At 37.7% G+C, this 24,886-nt stretch overlaps 1 protein-coding gene across 1 annotated transcript in view; it reads right to left on the reverse strand.

The window, feature by feature from the left end:
• Nucleotides 1-431: 431 nt before the first annotated feature.
• The window catches only part of LOC129269001 (transcription factor 20-like), a 30,227-nt gene continuing 5,772 nt past the window's right edge, over nt 432-24,886 (reverse strand). The window contains exons 2-6 of the mRNA XM_054906453.2: nt 21,609-22,071; nt 10,755-13,501; nt 10,043-10,136; nt 8,131-8,180; nt 432-2,587 (exon numbers count right to left, since the gene is read on the reverse strand). Coding sequence (XP_054762428.2) covers nt 2,555-2,587; nt 8,131-8,180; nt 10,043-10,136; nt 10,755-13,469 — 2,892 coding nt within the window. The 5' untranslated portion in view covers nt 13,470-13,501; nt 21,609-22,071 and the 3' untranslated portion in view covers nt 432-2,554. The remainder of the gene's footprint in view (nt 2,588-8,130; nt 8,181-10,042; nt 10,137-10,754; nt 13,502-21,608; nt 22,072-24,886) is intronic.

The raw sequence follows: 24,886 nt of genomic DNA on the forward strand, positions 1-24,886 counted from the left end.
TGCGGGGGGGGGGGGGGGGGGGGAGCCGAAAGTTCCTTTAACTTTTATATATCTAAAACGGTATATCAGATCAATTCAACTGATATTTTGGTGGACTGTGGAAAGTCCAACCCAGGCAATAAAATGGTATGTGCAGGGAGTCCCTGGTACACTGTATGTGTGAATGATGAAAAGTTTGTAAGAAACTTTGTTCAACTTTAATAGTCTGAGATGTTAGACTATTTCTTTCTTCACATTCCACATCAGAATGAGGCAAGGGAAGGTAGAATTCCCACAAAGGATCCAACAGCACATAATACCACCATGGAAATCCATCCGAATGACATATTACTTATATTCCGCATGCTATGGTAGGAGACATAGCTCAGACATCTGAAAAAACAAGACTAGTTTCAGAGTGTCAGGGGGGGGAGACCTCATTTGCAATCTAGCCAGCCAGCCAGCTAGACATACATTTTGTCTGGCACTTCCCCCATACATTATGCATGCCATGCAGAGAGAATGTGTTCAAGTCAAGTATGCTCCCGTCATGAAATGTTCTGAATGTTGCATATTTTACTTGATAAGGGAGTAAAAGAATGAGTATCTACCTACGGTTTTACAGGACATATGGCAGCAAACCACAACCGCTTAAAGGTTTAAAATGGCAGTGTTGATTTTCAATTTATAAACTCATTACAACCCACAGAATATCGCTCAGAAGAAAATAATAGAATCCACACTGCAAGCTAATAATACTTTAATGTGATCGACATGTTTGTAGGATTTTAAAGTTTAAACCATGGTATAAAATGCTGTCTCCTCTACAGGTTTTGCAAATCTTTTTTTTTTGTCTTCATACTATAGGGCAAACTGCTATAACCAGTACATAGGATGTATTCAGTCAAGCCAGACAAATTCTCAGTGGAACATATGTCCCCCGAATAAAATATCATAATTTGAGGTCCGGATCATCAAAATCATATTTACATTTTACTTTTGAAAAAGTGTATCATCAATAAATTATGATTATACTCTTAAGAGAATACCCTGCAGACTATAAACTGTATGAGGGACAAGCCTATTATTAAAAAGCTGCATGCTGCGCAATGACAAAGCTCATGTGACAATACATAAACACGGTGGCAGTTTTTGTAATCTACATTCGGTTGTATGACACATGTTTTAGTCAGTCATCTGACTTTAAACTTTCAAACCTTGCCAAATTTAATATTCCTACATTTAAAACCCTAGCCAAGACTATAGCCTAGACCTATATTTTTTAAATGCTGAAGTCTCATGCACATAGTTTATACAAATTACTGGATTCTGGAGCATTTTGGGGACAAATTTGATATTTCAAATGAAAATTTAAAGGATTATGACAATTATGAGTAACACTTAAAATTGGCTACACTGTAGATCATGTTTCAAATGTTCAAAATAAAAAAACACACCAGTATTTGAATAAATGTTCATTTTGAAAGAGTGAAATGTGAAAAGCCGTCATAATGTAAGTTTTTTATACCTTCAATAAGATGCAAGTTTACTAGAGAAGCAGAAACTCTGCTTCAAATTACAAAAATAATCACATTTAAAAATAGTGCATTCTACTGCTTTGTGCACTTCACATATACATACAGTATAACAGATACTACACATCATATTGTCATACATTACACAAACAAAAGAAGAAGAAAAATAAACACACTGGCCTGAATTCTGAAGTCCAGGTTTAAATTCAGCCATAGCCGGCCAAGTCAATGGTAATATCACGGGAAGTCAAAAATTTCAAAACCTTCTTAACTTTGTACTCTCATGTGCTTGCTGTGTTCTCTCCTCATGCTGTAATGTTAGAGATAATTCTCTTTGTCATAATTTTGAGACAATTATGCATGGTTAGAGTATGAAACATGTCGATAAATTGAAAATCTACTTTGAGATTTATGCCACAACTGCCTATCCATAGTTAAGAACAACTTCAGACCAGGGCCCCGGTAACATAAAGTTCAGCAATCGATCCTAGGGATGATTCAAGCAATTGATCATACATGTATACAATACGGTACTCAATGAAATCAATCGTAGCTTGGCCCCATGATCAATCGCTATAGAGCTTTTATGTTATTGGGCCCAGAGTTAAAAGTTATACAGATGTCAGCTATCATGGGAAATGGATTATTCTTTGCTGATCGATCCCAGAATTTGATAGAAGAATAAAAAATACCTGTCGTAGAAACCACTTTGGGGACAGCAAACTTAATGTACCGACGAGGAATTCTTGACCAAGCCTGGCTTAGCCTCGGACAACTGTGCGGGCCGGGAAAGCAAAAGCAAATTCCAGTGGCGTTACATAACGTCTACTGGCCATGAATACCTTCCATACTCTGCGAGATTAGCATCCGTAGCGTCTCGAACTCCCAAAGAAAACTGGCGCCAATATGACTTTGAATTAAACCCAAGTCCAGGATACAGGCCATTGAGAACTTGAAGGTAAATACTGTAGAAGAAATGCATCTTTGTGTTGTACTGTCCAATATTAAAGCCACATGGTTTCATCAAGGAGTGAAGACCATCAGGTACCACCTCTCATCTTGACTTTCTTGTCCTGAAAGAGACAGAAATGGGGAGAAATAGAAGAGCATTGGATGTAACTTCTTTGAATTCAATCCCAATAATTAATACCAATTTCATTCTAAACAAAACAATGCAGAATGCAGGAAAGCCACATTGGCCCGAATTCACAAAGGTGGTTTAAAAAAAAAAAACCCGGTTGAATCCATTGTTTATGTAGATTTCCTGTATAAATTACGCTTGATTTTATACCGCGTACCGGTATACTGAAAAGTTTCCAATAATGATGTGCGCCTTTGTCACATTGTGCCTACATGTAATTGACGCCTGTTGCCATGGTTAAGTACGCTATTTTATTCATGGGTCCACTGTTTAGAGTGGACTCATCAATTAAAAACAGTGGACTCCTGAATAAAATAGCGTACTTAACCAGGGCAACAGGCATTAATTTGGCGCACTGTTACAAAAGCACGCATCAGCATTGGACATTTTTTAATATATGCGGTAAATAGGCAAAATTCATACAGGATCTACATAAACCTTTGGTTCATCCGATGGTTTTCAAAACCACCTGTGTGAATTCGGGCCATAGAGCCTTTACACTTACATGTACGTACCTAAGGGGTGGGCAAACTGCCCCCCCCCCCTGACGAGTCACAACTCATGCAGGGGACGTATCCCTGCCCCCCCCTGACGAGTCACAACTGATACAGGGGACGTGCCCCCCCTTTTGAGAAGCCAAATTAATAATTTGTAATGTAAAAATGCAATAAAAAAAGACGTGTACCCCCTCTTTTGAACCTGAAGAACTTTTTTTTTTTTTTTTTGCTTGTCAAATTTTTTTCTGGTAAGAATTCCTTTATTTGTGGTTGAAGACCTTTTTATTTTCCTGGTAAGAATTCCTTTATTTGTGGTTGACCTTTTTTTGGGGGGCTTGTCAAATTTTTTCGCGGACGAAAAATTTGCCCCCCTTCTGGAATATCCTAGGTACGCCAGTGAGCCTTTATTGTGAGTGGGATTCCTGCAAAAAGAGATGGCACAAACTTTTGACAAAGGGTCCAATATTGAATATATCTTGCAGCAGAAAATTGAAATGCATGGAAACATGGGTTAAAATGGTGAATGTGTAACTGGCAGGATTAATTCATCGAATGCAATGCATGCTGCTGATGAAGCGGCAGCTCGGGAGTAAGCCAGGGTAATGACGGTTGCATTTTGTATCCTCTGGAAAAAAATTTAAGCACTATAGAAATCTGTATTATTATCATTATTATCAAGCTGATATTATGCCACATTAATAGTGTGCACAGTACTTTTATAACTGTAGATAATAATAAAAAAAAAAGCTCTAATGAAGATAGTATCGGTACCCCATATCCTTTGTCTCCTAAAAATAAATTATGGTTTCTAAAGGCTGTATGAAACAATCTGAGCATTGGAGTACATTATATATGCATTAAAATGATAATGAATCACTATTTTGCCTTTACAGTTGTCACATCAGCACGAGTCAAAACATTACTACAAGTCATCTCGAGATTGACTACTGTTTCCTCTTCACGATTTATTTATTCATTTTTTTTCAAGACTGTCTATCAGTTGAAGCTTATCATAATTCCAATTATTCTCTTTCTTTTTTCACTTTCATGTGAAGTTTCTACAGGTCATATTAAAGAGTTATTTACAATTGGAAAATATATAAACTTACCATTCAATATGTGTACTTTGATTGATAAGTAAATTACTTTCAGATTGTTCAGTTCATATATACATGTGTGTTCCAGGGACCAGGGAACGGTTTTAAAAGTGGGGGGGGGGGGGGATGACCATGTAAAAAATCTCAAGTAAATAGTAATTTTTACGTCTTGTACACATTTATTGAAAATGTGGGGAATTCTAAACTCCCCCCCCCCCCCCCCCCCCCCCCGTTCCATGGGCCTCTGCATTTTCAGCAAAAACCATACTACATACTATTCAAATTCCATTCAATTCAGTCTATGTTTAATACAAACGCTGTGGTTAATCCCTCCACCGTCCTCATTTCCTTTGATAATAATGTTTTGGTTGATCTTGGTGCTACCCCCACCCTTTCAAAACTGCGCCATGTAACATAGAACAAAGCAATTGATTGTAAGGCTGATTTGTTATGATTGATCATACACAGTCATCAATACAATCAACACAGAAATCAGCCCAAAGATTGATCACTAAGTTTTATGTTACATGGCCAGGCTCTCATCAACTCAAAATCGATCCACCACCAGACATGCCAACCATTCCCTTTTTAGAGTATAGTTTGTTCCTCTTCTTTGCTATGAATACACCAATACTTTTTTGTACGATTTGTTACTTTTTTAAAAATTTCTGATGATGGAGTATGTATTGTACATACAACAGTTCCAGACCGGTAAAAATCAATGTTGGGCCAGTAACTTGTTGCATGAAAAGAACAAGTAAATTCTTGCCTACGAGCACATGTTTAAAATAGTGAATTATCAAGTTTTCAAGTAGAGTCATTGCACATGTTTTTTCACTGATATCACTATGACAGGCTGGTGATTATAATGTTGAGACAAATTTTTAAAATATTCTTTTTTGTCAAAAATTCTTGCCCACGAGCACATGTTTAAAATAGTGAATTATCAAGTTTTCAAGTAGAGTCATTGCACATGTTTTTTCACTGATATCACTATGACAGGCTGGTGATTATAACGTTGAGACAAATTTTTAAAAATATTCTTTTTTGTCAAAAAATACCCTTTTTTTTTTCCTTCTATGAAAATTTTTTTTTTGTTGTAGAAGGTTGGCAGGTCTGCACCATTGTGTATGAAAGAATTGTGAATAGACGAACGTTATGACGAGAGTCAAGATGATACAATATACATCTAAAGGTCTGTCACATCGTTCCGCGCAAGCCTTGCGGATGACTATTCTTGCTACCCGCCAAGTTGCCCGCATGTCATCCGCATTGATAGAATTTCGCACACAGTTGACCGCAGAGGCACACGCAAGTCTGATTTGCACGCAAAAAAGTTTTGAACATGCTCATAACTTCGATGCGGGTGAGTTGAGGGCAATCACCCGCAAGACTTGCACGGAACGATATCAAACACAACTCCAAAAATCAAAGGCAAATTGACTTTCAGGATTCAACTACTGGAATGGGCATATTAGGGAATTCTGTTTGATATTCTGCAATCCACAACGAGGGGCGTCATTCTCATAACAACATAGGGGTAACTTTATAGACCACCTTTATGGAGTGCCGGCCCGGTTGTCATCTTTATTTATAACCAAGTGCAAATAATGTCACGCCACTAAAAGCTATCTGAAAAATCAATAGCATTGCAAAATGAGGACAGGATTTGAGTAAATAATGAATATTAATGAAATCTTTGTGATTGTCTGAGGGCTTAGATTACATGTACAATGTGGTCCAAGGCCATTGAAAGGAAAGGGCATGGGTGCCCCCTTAAAGGTATTGTTTAACTTTGTGAGCAGCCGATTTAAAAAATTCTCAAACCAAGATGAAACATGTGTACAAGTGCATGTATTAGAACTAATAAACCCTGAAAACAACCATTATTGAGAATGAAAAGCTAAAACTACAAGGCAAACCCCGATTTTGTAAATAGGCGTCTTATAGACGCCTAAATAGTACACATAAGTGTATGGGATGAAATTAAGATGGTGTTTTCGGTCACTTTATATTACAATTTTTGAAGCACTAAATAATTATTTTCGAACGCGATTTTTTTCTGGGCTTCATTTTTGTAACATATCACAGAAACAGGTGACAAGTGTAACCTTCTAGCTCAGATTTTTTAAAGTCAAATCAATGTTAGCCAATCACTTTAATTGGCCTTGCAAAAAAGATTGTGCGTTTTTTTATTCATTTCTATATATGCTGTATACTGTATATATAGAAATATGCCCTATAGAAAAGTAAACATAAAGTTTACGGCCCTTTTTTTTCTTTGTCATAAATATGGATGAAGATGAAACGCAGCCTTCCATAGAAGAGCGGAATAAAATTCCTGTTTAATCTGGAGTTAAACCTCCGTTTAATTTTTATATAATAACAGTTACCACCACTGGACTTAAACCCTTCTGGCTCTCAAAAGATGTACAAAAACATCCCAAGATGAGCTGAGCAGACAATGCCATTAAAATGGATGACACAATTGGGATTCATACACAGTGGTATCCAGCATTTCTAATTTGACATTAAATATTAACACAACTCCATGTTGGATCCAATATCGGGAGGTCGTAAACAAACCATAAATCATTTCAGGCTACGCTGGGAAGAATATTATGTTTGAAGATGAAATGAGTTTATATTTGATGAGATACACGTGAAAAATGTAACAGAGATATTGGGGAATGTTCCACCCACGAAACATATAGTGAGTTTCATTTACCGTGTTTACACGCTGCATCGGCTCGCGGTTCAGAACCTCAAGCCGATGCAGAATCGGCTTTTTTGTTGCGTGTAAACGCGATTAACTTGCATCGGCTCTCAGAACCGGCAATTTTGCACCACCAAAAGTAGTACAATGTAGGATCAGAACCGCGAGCCGATGCAGAATCGGCAATTGGCACGCATTTCATTTACTTTACCATTATGACGTACTTGTAAGCGCATGGATCCAACGCTGTCTTTATTACGACATATATTGTTGGCGCGCGGATCATTTCAGGTTTTTGCCAAGGGAGCCGAATCTGCACCGCAAGTGACAGCGTGTAAACGCGGTGCAAGATAAACCAAAAGCCGATTCTGCATCGGCTTTTGGTTCACGTGTAAACATGGTAATTGACAAATTTAAGTCAATTAGATGTTAAGATTTCAGTAGCTTATAACAAATTAATTATTTTTTTCATGGAATGTTCCTTTCACACTGGAAGCATGCAATTCCAATTCAAGGAACAAAATTTTACTTGTGCAAGTGAGTACGGCTTTCAATAAGATTGAAATTGCATAAAGGCATGTTCATTGAATTCCTGTGTGTACATTAGCTTGTTTTGTTTTTTCTAATTTTAGAGCGGTATGTATGAAGCTATGTAGATCCACACAGATGACATCATCATATCTTTTAGGGTTATAGCAGCATAGAGTAGTAGAAAAGTTGCTACTTGGTGATAGAGGATTTTCATTTCACCAACATATCTTTTTCATTTAATCACCAGCTATACCGAAATGTTGCGGCCTTTCTATTGTATTGGGGCACCCACTCTCAGCACACTATAAAACATAGCATCATAGCGATTTCAAAATCCACTCCATGCTCAAAATTGACAATCACAGTACTAGTCAAAATAAACAATGCAATTTCATTTATACCTCCACATTGGCAAAAACTGAAGTTAAATATTTCTAAAATGTGATCTCACTACTAGCAAATATTAGAGAGAAGATATATTTCAAGTGTTCAAATTCTGAAAGAAAACAATCTACCTCAAAAAAGGGGTAATGATTAAAAGAATTGAGAATAGTCTATGCTGCAATATTTAATTTTTGTGCTATTAATCAACAATATTTCATCCAAGACCAGAGAAACGAGAGAGAAGTATTACCTTGTGTTTGGGACAGGTCATGGAGTAGTTATCTTGATGAAGCTGACACTCTGAAACACAAGAGAAAGGAAACATATGAATTGTTTGCCGATGTTAAAATTTCATGTCGGCATAGTAAAGAAAACAGGGAGACATAGCAAAAATATTTCATATTGAATACACTGTATCAAACATAGGGAGTCAGAGTTTGCTTTTTATGATCAAGCTTTAAAAATAAAAAAAACTCATATTAATCATATGCTGCAGAGCTATTCATGCTCATTTTGTATTACTTTATAAATTTGAAGTTTGATTCAGCTAGTCTGTCATTTTTTAAATCTTATTTCTATAACCATCCTGAGTTAGTTAAGTGAATAGGTGCACTAATGCATACACTTAAAGGTAAAAGAAAGTAATTGCAGCAAACAATTATTTTCTGAGAAAGCTTTAAATTAAAGGTTAATTATCATAGATCTAGGAGGGGTTTCACACGCTCGCATTTTGCGTCATTTGAATGCTTAATTGCCATGCCGAATTGTAATGACGCTGGAATCATCTTCCGTTCACACGGCTAATGAAGATTCGGGAATTCTGCGGCTTTACGTTTCGCACCGATAAGAGGTGTGGCTTTGTTTTGGTACCCCGTCAATCACCCGTGCATCGCTAAAATTTGCCAACAGAGCAGAAAATAGCGGGTTTTTCTGCGGAAGTGGTTGAAAGGTCACCGTAAGCTCTGCCCCCATAATTACGTTTTGGAGGTCAAAGCATTAACACGGCTGTTTGGCTCCATCATTCTGGAAAGATCATTCGAATGACGCAAAATGCGAGCGTGTGAATCCCCTCTAGATCTGGTACATTGAAATCAACTCATGAAATCTTAGCTGAAAACTTACAAATCTGATGATCAATAACACAAAAAAGCACATGTGGGACAGTGTATTAATATAGAAAAATACCCGACAAGCACATGGAATTGCATTCTTATTTTTCTCATTTCTCAGCAATACACTTTTCTTCCACAGCCATTTTGCAAATATATTTTTACTTATACATAAACACTTAGGTGGTCATTTTATTGGATTGTGTTCGAACTCATTTTGAGATCGTTACCAGAACTGGTATTTATCTTTAAAGAAAAACATACATAATCTTTATTCCAGAGTCCAATTTAACTTAGACCATGGTCCAAACTGTGCTGTGCTAAAGTAAAATTATGGGAAGCCAAAAATGTAAATGTTCTGTTTTACATTGTATGTTCCTTATGTTCACTACATTGTGATTACATTGTATGTTTCTTATGTTCACTACATTGTGTTTATATTGTATGTTTCTTATGTTCACTACATTGTGTTTACATTGTATGTTTCTTATGTTCACTACATTGTGTTTACATTGTATGTTTCTTATGTTCACTACATTGTGTTTATATTGTTTCTTATGTTCACTACACTGTGTTTACATTGTATATGTTTCTTTAATAGTTCACTATGCTCTTATATTGTGCCATAATGGTGAAGAAAACTATTCTGCTTATCATTCCCAGATGAATGATTTAAGCAGCAACCAATACCGTTTTCAGTCTGCACCAGGCTTGCACTAAAATAGTCTGCACCACAAGCGTTCAGTAACTACATAGCAGAGCGGCGCTACTTTTACAACGATACCCCATTCAACTACTCGGGCGAAATAAGGGATGGAGCTGGTCTGGTGCTGCTAATAGCAGCGTCAAAATAGCACTTAGCCCGGAGCTGGTCTGGACCAACGACTTAAACTGAAAGTGGTATTAGATGATAAATTGAACCTGTACCATTGGAGATTTGTGTTATAATTGGCTATCCATATGCAAACCACAACTGCGACCACAGTTTGAATTAAACTAGAGTTCAGAAAACAGGCCTACATATAAAGTGTAGAGATTGTTACAGTCTCTTACCAGCTTCCACAGCACACAGATAGTGGTAGACTTGCTTGCATCCTTTATACATGCAACCTATAGATGCCCCCGAATCTCGACACAGGCTGCATTTCTGTAAACGATAGAATGTGATTCTAGAATTCTAGTACATTCATGCTAATTTGACATTTTAGAAATATGTGGAGTTTTAAAAGTGAATTGATAAAATAAGAATGAGGATCCTGAATGTTATTAGATGTTGTTTACAAAAAAATAATTGAACAGTTCAAATACTAGCATGCATTAATCAACAAGTATGGCTTGCTCATTGGAAGAAATTTGTCGGTGTAAACAGGAAAGCTTTACAACTTCACTACATCTACGTCTTGCTTTACAAAGAAGATCTTCAATTTCATTTTAAAAGTGTGTATCTCTCCTTACTATTCCAGAGCCTTTTGGAGGACAGCTACCAACCCAAGAAAGAATATTGTTTTCCTCCACTAATTTTCAAGATAAAAGCAGCAAGAACCAAGCAGAAGGGACACTTCGGTATTCCTATATCCTTCACAAACATAAAGGTCCATCATATCAAACCATAAACATCCTCCTAATAAATAAACATGGCGCATACAACTATAGGAGTCAACTAAAAAACGGTGGTGGAAGACAGGACTATGACTTTAATACCCGTACAGAAAAGATACAGATACAGTTAATTTTATTTTGCGAAATCTATAATAAACAACTATACCTTGTTTTCCGCTTCTTTGGATGCTTCGTGAATGCCAAAAAGAGTACCTTGGAGAAATATGACACCTTGTGACCAGACAGCGCATTCTTCATGGACCCAAAGCTCCACAAAGTCACTTTCACTTTCACTTTTTCTCCTCTTCAACGATTTCCTACCCGTCGTTAAGGACATGTCCTCCATGTACGTTTTGATCTGCCGCCATTTACGAGTCTTTGAGAAATCAGCCTGCTTTGCCATCAACGACTTCCCCCTCTGACTTCTGCTCTCCTGGACCGACCCTTTCCTTGATGTTCCTGCGCTTTGCCTTCCACCTTTGGAGCCACGACGCGATTCCCATGAGTCACTTCCTCTGTGTTTGTCATTCTTTGATGTACTGTCCTTCTTTGAGGAAGGGACATCACATCCTGGTGGATAGTATGGTCCATACAGGTCGCCAAGTATACCAAAGTTTGGAGGATTTCCACATAGTGTACATACCCATAACCCTGTGGGAACTGGGCACTCCGAAGAAAGGACAGCGGCCTGTCCAACATGTCCAGCAACAACAACATTGTGTCTCTTGGTGTGCTTCACCACCTTCTGCTTCTTCTTTCCACCTTTGACAATCTCCTCTTCAGCATCTTGTGAATTAATTAATTTGCTTGATACCATACTCTCAACGCTAGAACCTTCAACTCTAAGGAAAGGCCCCCGAACAACTGGCGCACTGGCCTCTGACTTCCCTTTCACGGGAGTAACAGTTTTAGATTGCTTAGCTTTATTTGGATCCTCCTCTTCTCCACCATCCATTGATAGCTTCTTTTTTCTTGTGTATTTCCTCTTGGGTTTCACGTCATCCCCTTCTTGTTTATTCTTACTACCTGGAGGTCTTCCTCTTCTCTTCTTCAAAGGAAGAGAATCATTCCCAGAACTGTTTCCACTGCCCTCAGGGCTCTTCCTCTTACTTGTAGGAGTGGTCATAGGATCCTTTTCAAGTGAAGGTGGTGTCTTTGGGACTTGTTTATCAAGATCAGTATTCCGTGAGGAAGTGGAAGCTATATCTTTATTTGGTTCACTGACTGGGGAATGCTTGGATAGGGGTTCACTTTGGCACTTAGTTTCTGGTAATGACTTACTTGTGGATTCCTCTTTCCCTTTGACAGTCTCTTCTTTACATAAGTTTGTTTCTTTGGTTTGACAAGAGTTCTGAGGTTGCGACTGCTTGGACAAAGGTGGTTTGAATGGGGATTCATTTACATCACAGTTACTGTTGGTAGACTCTACACTCTCTTGTTTTGTGATACCGTTTCTTCCATTTGACTTGGCATTGACCTTCCCACAGTACGTTTTAGTTACCTTTTTTAGAGGAGTTACAGTCTCAAGGTCTTTTTCACTTAATAAGTCACTTTGTGAGTTTACTTCATCAACATTTTTGTTCCCTGAATCTGGCAATCCATTGGAAAGTCCTCCTTTTGTTTCATGTTTAATGTTGTCACAAATTCCATTATTTACAGGAGTTCTGTTTGTCTTTGTACCTTCTGTATTTTGATTTGAGGAATCAGATTTAACCGATTCTCCAGGTGAACCGTTCTCAATAACAGGAAGATTCTTATCTGAAACGATTTCATCTAATGTCTCCTTGACCTTTGAATCACTTAGAACTGCAACCATTTCCTCTAATCGAGGCAAGTGCCCAGGGTCAGACATCTTTCTCGGTCCACTGTGATTACGGGCTCTTTCACTATTTGGCCTCTGATCTCCAGGCTTTGTATGTACAAGTTCTACATATTGTCCTCTACTGTCGGTCTGGTCAACAGGTCGAACCTTAGGAGAAGGCAGTGGGTATAACTGCTGCTGACCGGATGGTTGCGGATATGGACGGTGAATGCCAGCAGATGCAGGGGATTTGGACCTGCCATGGGACATTGGAGGCAAGTGATCAACAGAATTTCCAGGAAGAGTAGGAACGCTTTGAGCACGGGAAGCTGTAGGTGACATCTGAGAAACAAACGGGACAGGGGAACTAGCTGGTAGACTTTTAGGACTATGTAGGGTTCCTACAGGACGCATACTGTTTGGAGAAGCTAGAGGTGGAGAGGCGTGATTAAGGTGATTATGTGGAGACGTAGGTGATGTAGGGAAGCCAAATGGTGTTGACCGATTCCCTGGAGATGTCTGGTTGTGAGGATACATTCCAGGTCCATGCATCATGATGGGAGAAGGAATTGTTGGACCAGCACTAGCAGATCTTGGATATGGGTGTCCATGCCCATTGGGACTTCCCAAAGGGCTTGTCGCTGGCATCTGCCTCTGGTAAGGACTGGACATTCCACCCGAGGAAGGATAGTTCGCTCCTGGGGGAGAAAACCCACTGTTTAAAGGAGACGGAGAATGTCCGTGTGGAAAGTAGTTGTGTGAACTTGGCCCTGAGGAATACTGGCTGGCATAACCAGACAATGTCTGTGAAGCTGGACCAAAATTGTTGGACGGTGCTCTTTGCTGGTCCCCAGACGGTGGCATGTTGGTTACCCCTTGCTGAGGGTAACTACTGGCCGAGTTCTGACCAGGTATATCGAAGTCTTCAGTAAGGGCCCTCATCATAGGACCCATCTTGGACTGGTCCATATTGTTGACAGGGTAAGACGGATCTTGCTGTTGCTGCTGCTGCTGTTGAGGTGGCATGCAGGTTGAAGGCCCTTGGTTGTGGTTATAGAAGTACTGGTTCTGCTGCTCCATGACTTCTGTTTAACATTCAGTAGTCTCCAAGCCTGTGAGAAATGAGACACAAGAAAAAGAGCATATTATGAGTCTTTTACGTGTCTGCATGAAATGGTACTGGTGTAGTTATAATTGCTTACATTCCTTTGTAATGAATTTCTTTTAAAGATAAATCATGTACATGTATGTCTAGTACTCCTTGAAGGACCCGTAATTATTTTAATGTTCCTTAGAAGAATCATCAAATAGTTTTTGTGTTTATTCTTTTAGTCATATCATATACATATATACGTTTCATAAAAGCCTTGCAACTATTGTAACTTTGCCATTATGGCAACTACCATGGTAACCTTGATTCTGATTGGCTGATGAGCCCTGTTACCATGGTAGTTGCCATAAGGGCAAAGTTACAACAGTTGTAAGTCCTTTATGAAACGGGCGGCTGGTCTGTGAAAAATCAGAGATATGCAATCTGGACATATGCAATCCTTCAACAGGGGAGTATGACCCAGACACAAATCAAAATAGTACATTCCTGATAAATATGATGCAGTCCCTTGTTCAGACAAAAGACAAAATAAGACGAAACAAGGTGGTATAAATCCCTCAAACTAATTCCACTCACCAATACACGGAATAAATGAGTGAAACCATCTTCATCTATTGTAATATATTCATATCTCGGTACATATGCTGTGTGCTGGCAAAATATATGCCTGTGATGTGTATAGGGAAAGGGCAAATGCATTATGCGATGATCCCAAATTATAGCCTTGAGTCAATGCTTTTGAAAACTGTTTTCTTTCCAAATTTATATTTGAACGAGCATTACTAACATTTATTTGAAACTAAAGACAATTTTCATGATTCAAGAATACATGTACATGTACATAACTTCATAATTTTGACTAGTACATGTATTGAGTAAATTTTTTACATTCATTTAGAACTACATGTACATGTAGATCATTTTTCTGAAGGAATTAAGATAAAAATCCTTATTTAGTCTGAGGGAAAGGCTAGAGAGCTGAAAGGATCAGCAACATGGGATGAAATCGTGATGACTGATGTGTGTGTTTAGTCTGAACGCATATATAGCAACACCGGGTATCCCAATCATTATGAGAGGATTCCATTGGTCATTGCATGGTGGTAAGGGGTAGAAGGGGAGGAAGGAGGGAGAAGGGGTGGGATGGAGAAGGGGTGGGGTGGAGAGGGGGTGGGGTGGAGGAGATGGAGAGGGAAGAGAGGGGAAGAGAAGGGGATGGAAATGGGGAGAGGAAAGGGGGTGGATGAAAATGAGGAGAGGGGAGGGGATGGAAAGGGGACGAGAGGTGAGGGGATGGAGAGGGGAGGGGGATGGAAATGGTGACGAGAGGGGAGAGGATGGAAATGAGGAGAGGGAAGAGGGGAGGGGATGGAAATGGGGAGAGTACTTAGGGAAGAGAAGGGGATGGAATTGGGGAGAGGGAAGGGGAGGGATGGAAATGAGAGGGAAGGGGAGGGATGGAAATGAGAGGGGGAGGAAAGGGGAGGAGAACGGTATGGAAATGGGGAGGGCAGAATATCACATGAACACTCATCAATAGAACTCTCTCTAGCTGCCAAGATCGAAGAAGCAACCTACATTGTACATCTACAGTAAATTCAGCTGCACCCTCTCATAACCCAGTGCATTTACAAGATATACATACTGTACATGTACATGTACATGTAGGTCCTGCATACATGTAATGCTGTGGTATTTTATCAAAATCCAAATCTAGAAATAAATCTACAGTGTATGTAAAGTGCATTATAATTCGGTATTTTTGTGTATTCGAGTTTAAGATTGGCATACATGTACGTGTGCTTTCCATAATTTGTGCAACAAATATGGGAAGCACACGTACATGTTTGCCTCAGCTCAGAATGACCCGAGCATTAACCCTGTGAGTGAATCCTCAATCTACATGTAGCATCACTGTCAGATCTGATATCAATCCACAAGTACTTTAATATGACCTCTCATTCCGCTCTATATCAAAATAGAAGACTGTAATAAATTGGCTTGCATGACAAATCAATGTGAACACTACATGCACATATTCTCGGAATAAAAGAAATGAAGAAAATTGTGTACAAGTAGGCTACATAATTACGTAGAGGATACATGTACATGTACGTTGACTGTACTGTATGTTCAATTAATTCCCCAAATGACAAATGTCCATGTGTATACCAAAAAATATATCCGTGTACAGTGGTGCTAGAAAGTTTATAGTGAACCCCACCAGAAAATGCATTCCTCCATGCCAAGTATTAAATGAAGACAACAACACTACAAATTTCGGTCAGCCCAGAGGAATAAACTTTTTGTAATATTTTATCACCTGACTTCACAATTAAAGGACAAGTCCACCCCAACGAAAAATTGATTTGAATAAAAGGAGAAAAATCCAACAAGCAAAACACTGAAAATTTCATCAAAATCGGGTGTAAAATAAGAAAGTTATGACATTTTAAAGTTTCGCTTAATTTCACGAAACAGTTATATGCACATCCTGGTCGGTATGCAAATTGGCAGACGGATGACGTCACTCACTCACTGATTCTTTTGTATTTTATTATATGATATATGAAAATTTCTCATTTTCTCCTCCTTGTCAAGTGAAACAAAGTTTTATTTCTCCCTGAACATGTGGAATTACCATTATTTTAACAGTTTATGGTTAAGTTAAGTTGGTCCTTATTGTCAAATCTGTAAAAATTGAAATAATGTATAATTCAAACAATAAAAAACAAAAGAAATAGTGAGTGATGGACATCATCGAGTCTCTCATTTGCGTATTGCTGAGTTGTGCATTTAACTGTTTTGTGAAAAATAAGCGAAACTTTAAAATGTCATAATTTTCTTATTTTACATCCGACTTCGATGAAATTTGCAGCGTTATGTTTGTTTGATTTTTCTCTATCGATTCAAATCAACAATTTTCTGGGGTGAACTAGGCCTTTAAATACATAATCTAAAACATGGCAGAACTTGTACACTTGAAATATGTTCATTTCCTGGCGGGGTTCACTATTAAACTTTTTAGCATCATTGCACATGTATACATACAGTATACATGTAGGGCCTACAAGTACAAATTGTACCATGAAAATTGAAATCTGAAAAAAAGATTCCTTCAACAAATTAAGTTCACTACTAATGGTGCAAACATACTTTCAGTCTTCACAGTTTGAAAGTTTTGTAAGTGGTAAGTGCTGTGATAATGAACAGTTACATTTTCTAGTGACTGCATAAACAACATGTACATACTGTACATTTATACTTGAATAAAAAGAGAAAAATCCAACAAGAATAACACTGAATATTTCATCAAAATCGGATGTAATTGTAAACTATACAGAAAGTTAGACATTTTTCAGTTTCGCTTATATTTTTTTATAAAAAATATCAGTGACAGGCAAACGAAATAGTTGATGATGTCCCTCACTCACTATTTCTTTTGTTTTTTATTGTTTGAATTATAAAACATTTCAATTTTTTACGAATACGACAATAAGGACAAACTTGACTGAACCACAAAATGTTAAAACAATGGGAATTCCACAGATTCAGGGAGGAATAAAACTCATTTCACATGACAATGAGGAGAAAATTTGAATATTTCATATTTCAATACAAAAGAAAAAGTTAGTGGATGATGCCATCAGTTGCCTCATTTGCATACTGAGCAGGATGTACATGTACATAACTGTTTTGTGAAAGTAAGCGAAATTTTAAAATATCATAATTTTCTTATTTTACATCCGATTTTGATGAAATTTTCAGTGTTATGCTTGTTGGAGTTTCCCTTTTTTGTTCAAATCAACTTTCTATTAAGGTGGACTTGTCCTTTATAAAAAAAAGCTTGTCAAATTCAAAGAATAATCAAATATGTCCATGTGCAGTATGTCGGCCTAAATGTACATGTATATGTATCGGTACATAAATCTACACCGTAGCCTAAGCCCTAAATATACATTTAATATGCCGTTTCTAATTTTAAACAAGGGGGGAAACCTGTGGAACATATGGTGGATACACAAATGTAAAACACTGTACAGGAGGAATAAAACACATTTTTCAATTTCCAGATTGATTGCACTCAGACAGACAGATAAATTGAACAGGAAATCTCTTCACCGTGATACATATGCAGCGGTGCCTGTTTTGGACAAGGCCTTTTGGAAATCAAAAAAGGAACATGTGCAGGCCCAACATGCACATACATGTACAAGTAGCCAATGTACATGTACATGTATCTAAAAAAAAATGGCTAAAATTTGTTGAAGTTGTAAACTTGTAATCGAATCTCTAAACATTATCTCCAGAAGACGACAACAGAAATTGAAGCTATCTCAGTGGTTGCTTGATATTTTCAAAAGTAATGAAAATATCATTTTAAATATGTTTAAGAACTAAAAAAAAAATGTTTAAAAATATGTTTAAAAACCACTGCAAAGTACGAAGCTAATATATTTCACAACCCTAAACGAGCCTAATGCCGTGTGCACGTGAACTACTGACTTCCCTGAAATGTAATGCCAAAACAAGTATTGTCTAATGTTCACATTTAATTGACACGAAGATGCATTTGGAATGGATTGCTTGCCCCAATTTGCAAGGAGCTTGATACGATCTTGATGGTCCTCCAGATATTCCATTGACCTAATTTATGATCTCCATTCCAGTGCTCCATTTCTACACCACACCATAATGCATCAACTGTCAAGAGACAGCTGAGCCTTCTTACATGAACTTATATAAATAAGGCTCAGCAATGAAAAGGATGTTTGTAATATTTTACATCTATGTGCAGCAAGGAAATAATACGTCTCGGCCCTCGGGCCCTCGGCAAATAAAATTTGCATTCATGAATTCAGAAATAGTCCACAATATTTCTTTGGAAGTGCAGCAAGGAATAAGTCAGTGAGTACATTGCTTGCATTATACCCCTTTCATAAACCCATCCTCCAATTAGCCACCTAAGAGTAATGCGGATATTTCAATAAAAATTGCGTTCACAAACTCCGAAAATAATCCGCACTATTTTTACGAGCGCCCATCCTGAAAAAGGCGGATAATCGTCATGGCAACCGCACACACCCCCTCCGATGCGGTTGTGTTGGAAAATATGTGCCATTGCCCTTTTATATAAAACTTTATAAAAGTGTCTTTGCAATTTATTTATTATTACCATAATGTACTATAAACGATCATTATAATCGGTACATGTAGATCACCATCAACCAAAAAAATTAAATTAAATTGCCCGAGTTATTATTCACCTCTCTATTCACCATCAAATGAAAAGAACAACTGAAAGTCCCTCCTTCATGTCGCTTTTTGCCTTCCAAACCATTCTCATGTATTTCATGTGATTTCTGCAGTACATTTTTTTTTTACGATCGTGATTACTTTTGCAGCTGTTTCATCAGACATTATCCCTATTTGGCCAGGTACCAGAATACCCTACACATTGACTCAATACTCCTTCTGGTATTGAGTTTGGTGGAATCGGATCCCATTGCGTAGATTGATTGTACATGACTAATAAGCGAGTGAAATCATTATACATATAGGGGAAAAAAAATCAAGACTGCCAATAACCCTGCACTTGTATACTGTGTATGCACCTTGTATACAGGCCTACACATACATGTACATGTACACTGAACAACTTTCAGTTGCAACTATTTTCTGTCACAGTGCCATTGACTGTAGTGTGTCCTACAAATATTTGAGCCTGGACAGAAGACTATTGAAGTTAAGCTGACCACATTCGCGATGTTTATTCTGCCAGGTCACATTCTTCCCACACTAGCTCAGCCTGCTTCAGTGCCCCTGAGCTGAGAATTGCATATGGATCCACCACATACAGGACATGTACATATACACGACACCCCACAGTATAGTGAGTTCTGTACCTCGATTGTGGATTTTAAAAAGAATAGTGTGTGCTATGGTAATGCTTTCCCTGTGCGTCTGACATCAGGAAGCTTCATTTTCATATGAGAGAAAATAAACATTGTATGTAAATTGAGAGAAGAGCACTGAGTGAAAATGTACCGTGTTGCTTCTGCACGATAGGCCTACTGTACATATAGCGGGCCCTGTTGCAGCGTACATGTACATGTTAAGATTACAAACTGAACTATTCATCAACAAACATGATTTAGATGCATTAATAATTACAATGACTTCATAATTGTACACATGGACCTCCCATTATCCTTGAATTTGATTGGCCACTGAGCATTATTATCATGATAGTCATTGGATAGGAAAGGACAAGTGGTGAGGTTGTCACTGTGCAAAAATAAAACGTTGCAGGCACATGAAACATACATGTACAGTTGCAAAAAGAGGCAGTGAAAATAAAAGAATTATCTACGGTATTCATCATGGCCCAATTCTGCACACCTATTCAGACTTGAACCCAAAGTCCATTCAATTGTAAACTATCAGTCTACAATCATGCAGAGCCCACATACAGACAAAAAGCATAACAAAAGCTTTGTAAATGTAGCCCCCCCCCCAACAAGACTTATTCCTCAATTTGACATTGCAGAACATTACAATAAATAGGCCTACAGTATACAGAATTGACATTTCTTCCATAAACCTTTTTTTTCAGCTTGAAAGTACAAGTTCACCTCGACAAGAATTGTATTTGAATAGAGAAACATCAGGCAACCACAGCACTGAAAATTTAATCAAATTCAAATGTAGAATAAGGTCATGTCTATATAGATGTAGTACACAGTTACAGTTAATAAGAGACCTTTTACATCCAGGTCAGTATGCAAGGATCTGATAATATACACACACTTTTTCTTTTGCATTTTATCATAAAATGAAATACAAACAAACGAGTGAGTGTATGACATCAAACATCTGTTCCCTCATTGCATAGGCCTACCCATCATTGTCTAGTGCAAATAATAGTTACTTGATAACTTTACATACATGTAGATCTGAATTTGATCAAATTAAAGTACCGTGTACACTGTAGCGTTTGTTTGATTTTCCACTATTTATCAAATCAACTTTTTGTTTGGATGGACTTGACCGGTGACCTTTAAAGGCAGTACTATCTGCAGTCGGAATGCTCTTGCCAATCTGGCATTTTCAGGGTCATTCTACACTGTATACTGTGTAGATTGCACCATATTCAATCTTCCATTTATAACACAATGCATTGGAAGGAAACTACTGCATGCACTACACCATCAGCCATTGTCCACCTGGAAGTGGATGCTTCCAATATGTATTCTGTAGTATTAAAGTAAACCACATGGATTAGTATCCTAGCAACCCAGGCTTTCTCCCTGTTGATTTCTGCCCTGGCTGAACGCCCTTGGCCAGATTGGAGCAGAGTGGAGCAGGGATGCATGGAAATGAAATTTTCTTCAATAGCGATGATGGTACTTGCCTGTCATCCTTTGTGGCAGCCGTGTAGTGGCAGCCGTGTACATGCATGCATCATACAACAATTACTGCGGGTATATACGTGTATGCCTGCACTGTACCCAAATAATTAAAGCCAGAATAGACCATTCATGCCCGAGTTTTTCAAATAAGGTACACTTCCGGAGTGCAGAGGCTTGCATACTTTATGAATGCAGTCATTGGAATTGACGTACTGTACTTGACGTGAATCGAAGCATGCTCTTTTGCAGATTTCAAGTGACATTTATTTTTAATTGATAGGCCTACATGTACAGTTTATTTCAGATTACAAAAAGAGCACCAAAATTATTTTGGAAATAACAAATGAGCAAAAGATGCAAATATTTGCAAAAAACATGATAGCCTACATGATGTACATACATGTACATGCCTATCGGACTACATCCATATGTACACTATTCAAAATGTTGCAGAATGTATTCACACATGAATCAAAATGTATATAAAAACAACCAGCCTACATTGATATGCCCACAATAGTTTGAGCAGAGCATACGTGTTGGCCCATGTACATGTACCATCCCATCTTTCCCCTAAAGATCTCAAATAAAATGGAGAGCAAGGAAGGTATTGACTTCAAGCAAATATTGTCACATGTAATAACCAGGCAAAATCTGATTACTGAAAGAAACGTGAATATACATGTATGATCTTACCAATCACAATATGTCACTAGATGAAGCGCATATTCCACACATGGTAGCCAATATCCGAGCAAGGCGAAAAACGTAAATTCCATTAATCCATGGCAACAAGCGATTTGTTCCTCACGATGCCAGCTTTACATATTCTTTCTTGACTGCTCGACTGTTCCGAGCAAAATGAAAAACCCCTGACAGAGACGAATATCCCCCTTGATGATGAAATTCTTTCTCCCGGGGGTTTTTCTTTCCAGCACTGATTTATGCGAGCTGCAGAGCTCTACTACCCAGAGCCAGCCGAAGTCAGGCTTTCATTAATCACGGTGACTGGGGCAGGGCTAATGCAACATGCGTCCTGCGTGGCTGATTGATGCAAGCATTCTTGAGGGTCAATCGTCAACCATCATTAGAAGGCAGGTTGCTGTCCACCAAGAAGGGCACATCATGGAATGAAAGATGCAGCCTGATGGCAAAGAACCTACATGAAGTGGTAGACAAAAAGATAATAACTAAGATTAATCAAATGTTGTTACAGGAATATGACATTCTTGAACGGATTTGTACATGAAGACAATAACCGTGCAAATAGGAGGGGAGCCATTCAGGACAATGTTCTGCAGTATCCATCTTTATTACAATTCTGAGGGACACATCAATAGTGGGAGCCTTATTAAAAATACCAAGTTCCCTGACAGTGTAGGCCAAATTTCTACAATACGTTATCAGAAGTTATACGTAAAAAAACAATAGGTCCCAGACTTTTACAAAGTGGGCCTATTTGTAATTACTTGTTTGAACATCATATATTTTATGACTCGATTAAAAAAAAAAGATTGACAAAATTTTCATCCTGAATTTATGATGTATATGAAATACATTTTCAAAAATTGTTTCACATTACTATGAATCTACAAATAAGAGCAGTTTCCCCAATACTGCATAGTGGCTTTAAAATAAACACTCTGAAAAAAAAAAATTGGTTTCCACTTTTGAAGATTTTGCTCTTTTTTCTAGCATCTACTTGAATAATTACAGTGAAGTAATATGATCTTTCTGTCTGGGAAATGTTTCACGCAAAATGTTATCTTATCTCACACATGAGCACCTGAATTATCTCAATAAGGCCAGAATGTAAACAAGCCTACTCATTGTTCAAGTCAAACATCAATCAAATTGCCAATGTCCTCATAGAAAGGCCACTTCCCCAATGTATAAATGGCATAGAAACTATTAGTCTTATCATAATAGACAAGTTTCTATCATAACACAAACAAGTGGAATGCCAATGACAGTATCCCTTGCAAACACATTTCAATATAGCAACAAGTGGAATGCCAATGACAGTATCCCTTCCGAACACATTTCAATATAGCAGCAATGATCACTTTGTATTTAACATAAAATATTGGTTTTTTCTATTACCCTTTTAATATTTAAAAAAATGTAGGCGTACATACCTGTATGTACACCTAAAATACTACACAAATTCTATTTATCACTATCATATGTACGTATAAAGCTTCAATGAAAATAAAATTGAATTGACTTGATAATTTACTTTTGAAATTAGGAGGTATAATTTTTTTTTTTCTATTTTTTTTTACCTGAAAACCTTCAACCTAGACCTGAAATCTAATAGTATTAATACTGAAATTTTACTTGAACTGCCAATACATCTTCATAACATTAGATACGAACAAAAGATGTACAAAATTTCAAAAATATTTCTTTTTATGATAACAATATTATAAACTCTATTTGTATCATGCTTAATACAATATTTCTATTGCATAATATTACCCTTGGCAGCTTTGGTACAGCCACCCTGACCAAGCATTCAAGGAATTTCTTCCGACCATTGCCAACTTGTTACACCTGGTTGGCGAGTGGCAAATGTAGATAAATGCCTTGCAAAGGCCGCAAGCGCTGAACAGGGATTTGAACCCTGGACCTTCTGGGGCAAAGTCCAGAGACTTATCCAATGAGCCACAACACCTCTGCCTTAGTTCACTGACCTGAAATGACCTATGACTTTGACTTGGTATCAAGATGTTATTCACTCCATGTGATTTGTACTATCTGCTTGTGCTATGAGCAATTTTTAGAAAGAGTGAAATACAATAGGGCCTACATGTATATCATTTATGTGTATTATTATTCAACTCTAAATCTGTGTTATTCTTTGAATAAAAATATACATTGATTTGACAAATATTTCCACTCTCAAAGGTTAGATTTTTTGGTACTATATTGTTTTATATATCCAACCTATGTACGTCTGACCCCCTATATGTGGGACCTTCATGAAATTTTCTTTCTCTGATTTCTTGTTCTTTTGACAGTCTGTAATGTTCTCAAAGGACCATGACTTGGTGAGTTTATAAAGGTGAAGTAAGACTTGAGAAAAATGGGGATCGGATGTACAAAAAGTTAGATCATTATATGGAATTGCCCTTACATGTACGTTGCCAACCTCATATCCGTCGACTGCTTTTATGAATCAACGCTAAAATGAAAGGGTATTACTTCCGAAGACTAAGCATGCAAAAAACAGCATGGTATTATGCCCAAGTGTGTGTCATTGTGTGTCTGTATATATCGGAGGCTGGGTTATCAATGCATGCTGCATGAATGGTGTGTATTTAGAACCCAGTGTCTGACTCCACTCCATTTATTCTCTCAGCCTATTCCCTGCATGGGGCCAGATGTGCATTCGTCCCACACAAATAAATCCACGCTGCAATGGTTTAAAATGCCTATTTTGGGGAAGCAGTGGAGGGATGTTGTTGTGGAAAAAAACATGATGGACTAGGGCAACGGAATAGGAAAGAGCAGAAAAAACACCATGCATTTCCACTGAATATTTGTTCGATGGGCAATAGTGACATTCTGTCTTATGAACATGACACACTGTACGCGTAGATGAAATAACAAAATAGAAATACAAATGTACACCTGTAATTCTATAGGCATAATGCAATGCATAAAGTATAGTCACTTGTAAACACTGAAATCCATAAGTTTGAAACGATAGTTTTAAGTTAAAATAAGAGTATTAAATTGCAGTAAGCAATCATTTTGAAAGAAAGGCCATAAAAATCATTTATGTTTAACATACCAACAGATGCCGGTATATTACATGTATATAGATCTAGACAATCTCAAATAAACTTGTTCCAAATGTTATGAATACCTGAGCATGCTAAAAAGCCACAACACAGATAAGCACATGTGGGCACTGGTATTATCACTCTTGAAAAGACCTGTCAACTACATATAACAACACGCCATGC

The sequence above is a fragment of the Lytechinus pictus genome, chromosome 10, assembly GCF_037042905.1.
Source record: "Lytechinus pictus isolate F3 Inbred chromosome 10, Lp3.0, whole genome shotgun sequence".
NCBI lineage: Eukaryota > Metazoa > Echinodermata > Echinoidea > Temnopleuroida > Toxopneustidae > Lytechinus > Lytechinus pictus.